At 40.0% G+C, this 9,847-nt stretch overlaps 1 protein-coding gene across 2 annotated transcripts in view; it reads left to right on the top strand.

Annotated features, from left to right (window-relative positions):
- Window positions 1–9,847, top strand: part of AMFR (autocrine motility factor receptor) — a 28,120-nt gene that overhangs the window by 6,749 nt on the left and 11,524 nt on the right. For both annotated transcript variants that reach the window (XM_006020223.3, XM_025199810.1), the window contains exons 4-7: window positions 2,628–2,780; window positions 5,822–5,862; window positions 6,881–7,013; window positions 7,900–8,033. In XM_006020223.3, the coding sequence (XP_006020285.3) occupies window positions 2,628–2,780; window positions 5,822–5,862; window positions 6,881–7,013; window positions 7,900–8,033 (461 nt within the window). The remainder of the gene's footprint in view (window positions 1–2,627; window positions 2,781–5,821; window positions 5,863–6,880; window positions 7,014–7,899; window positions 8,034–9,847) is intronic.

Raw genomic sequence — 9,847 nt, 5'->3', positions numbered from 1 at the left:
CCCCCCCCCCCCCCCCCCCCCCCCCATGTTGATTTGAGGGACAACACCTCATCTTGTATTCAGGTAAATATGGTATATTTTCTTTCATAAAGTGCTTAATTATTCTTTTATGAACAGTTATATGTGCTTTCCCTAAAATTCTTGCTTTCAATCTCTTTTTAAAAAGGTTCTCTCATCAAAGTGCTTTAGCCAAGATCCTTCCTTTATTTGATATTCCTGTTGGGATTTATGCATATAACTGTGGCTAGGTGAAATGTTTTTTATTTTTATATTTTTGGGTAAAAATACAAGAGAACAAGAAAATAAAGTGGATTTCAGGGTATACTTCTGATCTGTATGCACATTTTTCATGCCTTGCAGTAGTTCTAATTGTGCATCTCTCAGAAGCTGACAGCGTACAATGCACCTTTACAATACACAATATATTATTTATTTTTCATTTAAACTGTATCCCAAGTGGCGTCTGTATTGAATGAGTTTAATAGTAAACCATAGAGAGGGGAGAATTGCAGAAGTTCAGGTAAGGACAAAATCTGCTACTTATGAGAGGAGAGCAGGGGCGGGCAATTATTTTGGATGGAGGGCTGCTTACTGAGTTTTGGCAAGCCATTGAGGGCTGCATGACAGGCAGCCAGGGACAGATAAATATTAATTTTCTAAATTTTTTAGGGGCCCCGTGGGCAAGATAGAAAGGCCTGGCAGGCCGCATTTTGCCCGCCCCTGAGATAGAGGGAGGCAACGAGTATGTACAAGGGGGCAGTAATTGTAACAGGCAAGGGTTTTACACCAACCATAATGAGCTTATGGAGATCTAAATTGGCCTGAGAGAAGTGGCAGGAGCAGAGTGGCGAGAAGCAATGCTTGTGGCTAAGTTGAATGGAATCCATTTTGTTGGTGATCTTAATGAATGAAGAGTTGATTCAGCTTCACTGAACACCCCCCTCCTCCCAGCAAATGGGCCTTTACACAAGCTATCATAAGCTGCTCTAGTTTTTCATGGTCTGGTCTCTCCGTTTTGCTGAATAGAGGCATTAAAGTGTAATGTAGGTTAGAAAAGGAAAGCTTCCATAAGATTGAATGTACACTATATAATATTCAACAAGCATTTTAATTCTATTCTAGCATTAGAAAAATCAACTTTCTACTGTGAGTAATGATTTTCCCGTAAGTCTCTCTAATGTACTTGCCTCTTTCTCAGTCCCTTTGTCCTTGAATAAAAGTCTGATTCAGATTGAGTTCTCTGATTTCTCCCTGACTATACCACAGTCTGTTGTACTCCTCAAACTTTTTCCAATATCACTATACAGCCTGACTGCCTTGTGGCAGTTTATATGCATTTTAGTGCTTAGTGACCTAAACAAAAATCAGATTGGGCAGTGGTGGGAAAACTCAGTTAAGTCAATAGGGAGGTCATCTGGCAGAATGTGTGTTGATGTTGCTTTCGAGCAGACTCAAAGTGAGCAGAGATTGTAAAGGAAGAAATGCTTATTATGTATACTTAAATATTTGAGAGAGTATGCCCTTTCTTCTTGTTGCAGAACTTCTAAGCCTGTATTATAATATTTCTCTTGGACAAAATGTCTTGTGTATGATTGACTTTGCAGGCTCAGCTACGTGAATGCGAGGCTGAGCCAATCATACCTGGGAAAAGAATAACAAGTTTAACAACCACATCCATGGAATATTTGGGTTAGCTTAATTAACCAGGCACTGTTACTTGAGACTTTGAATCCCACTTGGGATAAAAGTATGAGCCTTGATGCTTTGTTTGCTAGTAACGTCGCTGTAATTTAAAAATGGAACAAGAGTCCAGTGGTTTGCAGCCTTTGGCCCATATACAACAACAATGAGCAGCATCATGCTTTGTTCTTGTCAGTCTTTATCTGTGGAAACCAACATTTCCTGAGAATGTAAGCAGCATCAGAAGGTTTTTCCATGAGTTGCATTGGGTACCGCTGAGTGGAAAACACTTAAGAAAATGTTGTTAAAATTACAGGTACTCTTAAATGAGATAAAGGAAATATGTTTTAGTTTTGCAATCAAAAGGGGCAGGCACAGCCTACAAGTCCCTATGCTGGGATGAGATTTTTTGACAGTAGATGGCTCTTCACTCTGGAAGAAAATGTATAATACGGTCCATTGCCTAGAAGCTGAAGCTACATCAGTTCAGACTAGAAGTGAACATTTTTAACTGTGAATAAAATTCACCAATGGAAAAAACTTCCTTGGGCATATGATAGATTCTGTATCACTTGCAGTCTTCAAATTGTCACTTGGTGTCTTTCTAAAATAGCACCACTGAGTGTTACTTACTTGATGCAATAATTGCATGATGATGTCCTGTGTCCTACAGGTGGCCAGAGTAGATGAACACTGGATTTTTAAAGCCAGCAGGACTCATTAATATAAATGAAATTAAAATGACTTTAGAGAGTACTTGGGTGTTTTTTTTCCCTCACTTTTTCAGACCTTATAGCAGCTCAGTCAGGTAGTTGAGATTACAACACTGGTTTTATTCAGGAAGCAAGTAGGTTCTCCTGAGCTGAGCATGTATTCAGAGAGACAAGAATGGAGGACATGGATGAAAAACAGCACTGTAATACTGTTTTCTGTTTATCTTGTTGCAGCTTTCTTTCTCCCCCACCACACCATTGAGCAGCCACATCAGAGTCCTTACTCTGCTGATTGCCATGTTACTCTCCTGTTGTGGATTAGCAGTTGTTTGCGGTGTTATTGGCAATACCCATGGAATGCACACTCTAGCCTTCATGGCAGCAGAGGTGAGGCTTCCTTTATATGCCTGTCTGTTTGCACTTTGTCTTCCCTGCTACCTTTGTTTTTTTTATGGGAGGAATTGTGCAGTTCGGTTTTTGAAGTCTCCAACCAACCAGCCAGGAAGAACTGAAAATTATGTTTCTGTTGTCAAGTAGTTGACCAATTTGGGTATTTCTCTGGGTAAAGTTTAAGAACAAATAAGTTTTGCTTGAAGAGATGGTAGCTGTATGTTCATGAATGCTGTCTTTTTAAGACCGTTGAAATCAAGAGTTCTGCATATATGCATATAAGAAACTGATAAATTTGTTTCATAAGCAATACAAGCAGAATTAGCAGAGGTATCCATTGCAGTATGTTTATATTTAAAATTTAACATGCAGCAGAATATTTATTTCATCTTCAGCATAGTATTTTCTATTTATGTTTTCTGTTGGGTGGGACTACACGTTTACCTTAGCTCAGACATTCAAAGCTGGCTATGCATATCAACTTAATATTGAATAACAATTCAGTTAGAGATGGCGAAGAGGAAAGGAAATGGACAGCTCAAAGTGGGGGTGCTCGTATTAGCAGATATAATAGTAGGAGAAAAAGTTGTGTAGAATCTCTGGAGGACAGTTGGTGAGATTGCAAGAGTAGCCATTCATAGCAACTGTTGAAGGATTTGATGTTTGTTTTATTAATGGTTTAGTGCAAATTCTCTAGAATATAAAACTGGGTCACAGGGTCAGGTTTGTGTTTGTGAAGCGTCCTGGGTTTGAAGATTTGTCATGTCACTATTTCTAGTATTAAAACCCCTTTCATCTTGGCTTTGTTCAAAAGCTGTTAGATTTGACCTATACTTATGTAGTTTAAGAAATAGATTCTTAAGTCAGATATCAGAAATGGATCTATACCTGTCCAGATGTTTCAATAACCATTTAGGGGCCTTATCGTTTGTTTGCACAAGTTAGCCTGTCTGGGTGCATCCAGATGAACATGCACGTGCTTCTTGCCCTGTCTCAAACCCATTTGAGATGGGGCAAGAGGCATGTGCCGGAATGCAGAAATGTTCCCCATGCTACTTACTTGCAGCACAGGGAGAAAATTAGATCCCTGGATATCCAGGGGTCGAAAAAAAATGGAGTTAAAAAAAACAGGACAGGGCACAGTCCCGGACCATGCCCTGAGGCAACTGGAGGCTGAGTCCTCCACAGAGATGCTCTGGCTGCCAGAGCATCTCTGTAGTTAGCCCCTTGCCCTGGTGCTGAAGCACAGGCAATGTGCTGCAGCGCCAGGGCTCCAGTGCCAGTAAGTAAGGGGTGGGGGGGGGGGCTGGAAGAGTGGGGAGGGGACTATGGGGGGGACCCCCACTGGCCCCACCCACTCCTGCATTCCCCCCCCAGTCCTGCCCTGTATTTTAAAGTCACTCTGTAAAATATCCCAAAATCCATTTTCCTCCACAATTAAAACAAAAGACCACTACATAGAGCAGGGGTGGGTAAAATCTGGCCCGTGGGCCAGATCGACAGGGATCTTCCCCCCCCTACCCCCTACGTACCAGTGCTGGAGCCTGAGTCCAGCTCCTTGTGACTGGCATGCCATATGTGGGCAGGCACCATGCTTCAGCGCCAAGGCAAGGACCAGCCATAGAGACGCTCCGGCTGGCTACCTGAGCGTCTCTGTGGAGGACCCAACCCCTGGTTGCCCCCGTTTTTTCCACTGAGGTTTTTTTTTTTTTACCCCTGGTCTAATTTTGACACCCCGTGCAGCAAATTTACGGTGTGGGGAATGTTTTCTTGTTCCCACATGTGCCTCTTGTAGCGTCTCAAAGGGCTTTGAGATGCTGCAAGACGCATGTGCGTGCTCATCTGGACCCGCTCCATGATGCAGAATCTATCAGATTACAGGTTTTTTAAAGTAGTTAAAATGTAGGGCATAAACTTTTTCATTTGACCCTTGACGGATGTTTTTCTCATCACGCATTTCATGCCGTGTCCTGTCTTTGACATAAATGTGTGCTCCACAATTTGCCCATCTAGAAGATCTGATTTATTGTTCTGTTTCACCATTTGCAAGGTTATAATTTGTTCACCATATTTACTTTTGCTCTGTGGTTTACTTTAGCAAGTTTCTCTGTAACTGAAAGCCCTCATGAGAACAAAGTACAGTAACTTTTCTGTTTCTGTAACCTGTGTGTGGTTGCTTCAGCAACAAGCAGAAGAAGCTTTCATTGTAATGTGTCTGATGCGTGCAGGTTATATAGCTGACTTCTTTTTAGTGAAAGATGACTCCTGATTATAGCATACAGTACTAGGTGATTTGCAAGTCTGCATTTTATCCTGACTTTTACGTGCTAGTTGGATGATTTGGATAGCATAAAATACCATGAAGATTTAATTTGGGTAAAGGGCTGCATTATTAAAAAAAAAATCTCTGAAATACGTATTCCACAGCAAATGAAGTGTGTTGGCAGATATTATGAATTATTAATGAATTAAGCGCAAGCTGAGGAATGTTTTTAATAGCACTTCTTAAAAAGGGGAGAGAAAAAAAGGAACTGAATCTGCAAGTTTATAGCTTCAGACGGGGATTGGAGTTTTCAAATTTCTCTCAGTTTTGTGTGCTCTCATGCTCAAGTTAAGCTTTTTGAAGCAATGTTTTGTTAAACTGATTCTCAATTGCCTCACTATAAACCTAATACATCCTTGTGGTACTCTGGACTTACCTCTTCTATTAGTTAAGGAGCAGATTTATAGCTGCTGATTAGGTGTCAGCGAACTCCTTTTGAACTTCAGACTTAGTCCTTCTCTGTACTGAGATCAGAACTATGTTAGATCTGATTACAGATAGCCAGCAAAGTTATGAGCCCAAAATGGATAGGGCTTCAAGGCTTAAAGGGGCAGCATGACGCACAAGGGCAGGGCAAAGAGCCTGGAGGCAGTTGACTTGGATTTTATTTCTGGCTCTGTGACCTTTTAGGTCACTTCTACCCTCTGCCTCAGTATCTTTAAAATGTGGGATGCAGTATTAATGATGGACCTCTTTTCCTTTTTCTTTCTTATAGTCTCTGCTTGTGACAGTGAGAACAAGTCATGTGATTTTACGGTAAGCAGTAAAGTTTTAGGTGATGCCCATTTTCAAACATTGAGGCAGATAGAGCTTCCCAGTTTTAAAAGTGGGGCTTAGTTTTCTTGCATTATTGCAAGTATCCCTTTTGGAGTGGGACAAAGGTAACACTGATCTTTAAAAATGATATTGTTTAGACAACCTTGGGATTCAGTGGAGTCGCATCTTACGCGGGAGTTAGGTTCTAAAGTCAGTGCGTAAGGTGAAAATTGCATATAGTCAAAATTGCACCAGATGAAGTAGTTGGCTTGCGTTTAGGGGCCATGTTGTACGAAAAATGCATATCTTTAAACACTAGAATCACACTCAGCATGTCGAGATGCTCACACTTTGAGAGGCGGGAACTCATTGAGTGGAATGGCGGGCGGAATCTCCCGCAGTATTTAAATTGTTATTTTTCTCTCTTTTTTTTTTTTTGCCAAGCGCGTATAGTTGAATTTGCGTAAGTTAAATGAGCATATGATGCGACTCCACTGTATATTCATAATGGTATGCTGAAACATGAACTAAAATGTTGTCATTGTATGAGACAGGACTTAAATTGGGCTGTTAGTGATGTAGTACTTTTCTTAGATGGTCTTATTCTCCAGAGCCATAGTTCTCTTTTCATTTATAAAGAAAAAAAAGAAACATGTAGGTATGAAAGTGTTGACAACAGCCTCTGTCAATAACTGGTAGAACAATGTTTTTTAGCCCATGCAACTTAGATGGATGCTCTGTCACCTGGAGGCATCTCAATGCCAACATGTTCCAGGGCTCGGAGCTAAAACCTGCTTGCTTAATTTATCACAAATAATGGTCTTTAAATCAGTGGGGTTACTGAAATTAGTAAAAAGTTCAGATTTGGACCCAGGTGTTGAGGAGGGGAAGGAAACAGCAGCTGATGGGGGAAAAAAAATGGTAAAATTGATTAAAAATATTTAAAAAAAAAAATGTTGGAGATCAGTCTCTACACTTCAAAAAAAAAAAATAACAACAACAATGACATCTCTTCCAGTTATGTAATTCATCTCTGGGATCTCAACCATGAAGGAACATGGGAAGGCAAAGGAACTTATGTGTATTATACAGATTTTGTCATGGAATTAACCTTACTTTCACTGGACTTAATGCATCATATTCACATGTTGGTACGTAACATTGAAATTAACACTGAGGAAGACTTCATTATCTTAATATCAAGTGTTCAAACTGCATACTCTTTAAATATTTAATAGGCTGAACATTGCACTGAGGCTGTCTAGATATAGAAATGGAACTATAATGTGACTTCCTAGGTATTGTCTGCCTGCATAATTGAACTCCTTTGAACCAGTTTTGGTTTGGGGTTTTTAACTTCCTGTATAATTATCTGTTTAATAGATGTTTAACTATAAATTAATTTGCCCTTGAGAAATGTCAGACCAAATTGTCAGCAGAACCAAATTATTTCTGTTCCCGGAGGGAGACAGCAAATTGGTCTGAAGTTTGTTTTTTTGCTGTTGTGAGTGTTTTGCAGTTTTCAGTGTGAATTTAACAGTGAATCTTTTGATGATGTTTAGTTAATCTTTAGATGTTGACTAGTCTGGGTGAAGGTAAAATAAATTCTTTAATACTGGCTTCTTTTTGTATTGTGTGAACTTGGATCATTCCTTCTCCTCTCAAGGTGATTCAACTCCCACAGGCTGAAATAAATGTTCCTGCAACTGAACTTTCACTCCTGTCTTTTCCCTCCAACCCCAGTTGTAAAAAATGAATAGCTGTTTCTTTGAAAACATAACTGACAGGAAAAAAGTCCTGTTTCAGTGTAACATCTGTTAATGTGGCTTTGTGTGTGTGTACTGGGGGGAGGGGGGAATTTACTTTTTTGGAACAACTGCCTAAAATTTGCAGAGCCCTTCAGACTCTGTAATGCTCCATTTTTTTAAGCTTAGCGGCTTGTATGTGAAGTGCATTTTATGCTGTTTGTATGTCCTTCTCTTTGATTCCCTGGCATTCACTTCTGCACTACTGCTCCTTTCTTTTTTTAAAAAAAAGCTATTTGGCAACATCTGGTTGTCGATGGCCAGCCTGGTGATCTTTATGCAGCTGCGTTACCTGTTCCATGAGGTTCAGCGTAGAATCCGCCGTCATAAGAACTACCTGCGTGTGGTTGGAAACATGGAAGCCAGGTGAGCAAATGATGAGAGAGTGAGAGGCTCAAGTGAGTTTCAAATGCTGATTTAGATCCTGAAGAGAGAACCTCTTGATTAATACATACATCCTGTGTTCCTTCAGTGTGTATCATAGTTTTGGGCTAGGGAGGCCCAAACTTGCAAAACCAGTTGTTAAGTTTTTATGCTTATATCATGCCAGTAGCAATTTTTAAAGTTTATTTTGCCATCTTCTGGGCTTATTTTGCCACCTCTCATGCTTATTAGAAACCCAAGTTTCACTTTTATTATAACGTTGTAACCAGTAACTAACGTTACAGAGAATTATCTAGGAACTGTTATTTATAATCTTTGGGCTCATCTACATGTGTACTTCAGTGCGCATTAGCCTATTTTAATGTACTTTAAATCGTCACAAAAATGCTCTTTAGCTAATGTGCATTAAAATAGGCTAATGTGCATTTTCTAGTACCTTACAATTGAGGTACTAGATTTAATGCATATTACATAAAGCACATTAATGAATGTGTAGATGTGCCTTTTGGCACTAGGGAAGGAATAAGAGGTTCAAAGTTTTAAATCCCAGTTGTCAAACTTTGGCCTTCTCCATGTTAGAAACATTTGCTGGTATATCTAAAATAACTTAAGAGCAACCTAACTAATCGGTACAAACTACTGCAGATAGTTGCCCTTATATTGAACTTGGGTCAGTTAGTTACCAACTTATGCTGGCTCAGTATCTTAAACAGAAAGTTTTCCTCAGCCTTCAGTTATTAGGATTAAGCTATTAGGATTTGTCCATAAAGCAGTAATTCACAAATGAAAGCTATGTTGATTTAAGCAAAGTTTAATCATGTCTAAGAGCATGTGTTTAAATAATTATTTCTATATTTTTTTAATGTAGTGTGTTTGGTGTAGACAATGCCTTCATCTCAGGGTTAAAGCTGAAGCATCAGGTTGGCATGGAGATATACATGATCTGAGAAAAGGCTGAAGTGCACAGTATTATATATGGGAAAGTGCATGCAGACTATCATATCACCAAAGACTGGTTGATCTCTTCATTATTGTTACCTTTCCTTTTGTCTTTTTTGGGTTTCAGTAAAATTCTTTACCATTTTGAATTCTGTGGATTTTTCACCCTTTTAAAAGAAACCCTGGAATTGAAGTTATACTAGATTTAAAATAGTTTCAGAATTCCAGAATAGTAGGACTGGAAGTAATAATCTATTGGGGCAGGATTAGGATAAGAGGTATGTAGATGCTCAGAATTCAACCAGGAGTCTCTAGATCTTTAATCTAACTCTCCCAATTGGGCTATGGTGATAGTGATAGCAAAGTCAGTAATAGAACTCCTTCTTTGTGTAGTCTCAATCATTCACACCAGGGATCCAAGTGAATCTCGCTATCCTTGAGGTGTGTTCATCACTAATTCGGAACTAGACTTCTAGGCCAGTTAGTAGGGGTGTGCGAGACAGACTGTATTCGATTCGGATTTGGTCTGAATCGGGGACAGTGATTCGTTGATTCAGATCACTGTGCCTAGTTCAATTCGGCCAAATCCGAATCTGAAGATTTGATGCTAATTCAGAGAATCAGCGATTTGGCCATAGATACAGCTTTAAATGTTTTTTCTACATACCTTGAGGTACCAGGCGCGGCTTGTGAATGCTGCGATGCTGGGGCACATGGAGCATCCCACAGGAGCGCGGGGGGGCCCCCCACATGCTCAGCAACGAACCTGGAAGTGGACCGGAAGTAATTCCAGTCCACTTCTGGGTCCACCAGGGAGTGTGGGGGGGGGGCCCATGCCTCGCAGCTTGGTGACTGGC

This window comes from Alligator sinensis, unplaced genomic scaffold, assembly GCF_000455745.1.
Source record: "Alligator sinensis unplaced genomic scaffold, ASM45574v1 scaffold203_1, whole genome shotgun sequence".
Taxonomy (NCBI): Eukaryota; Metazoa; Chordata; order Crocodylia; family Alligatoridae; genus Alligator; species Alligator sinensis.
The sequence above is the reverse complement of the archived record's forward strand: the minus strand, read 5'-3'. Positions and strand labels throughout refer to the sequence as shown.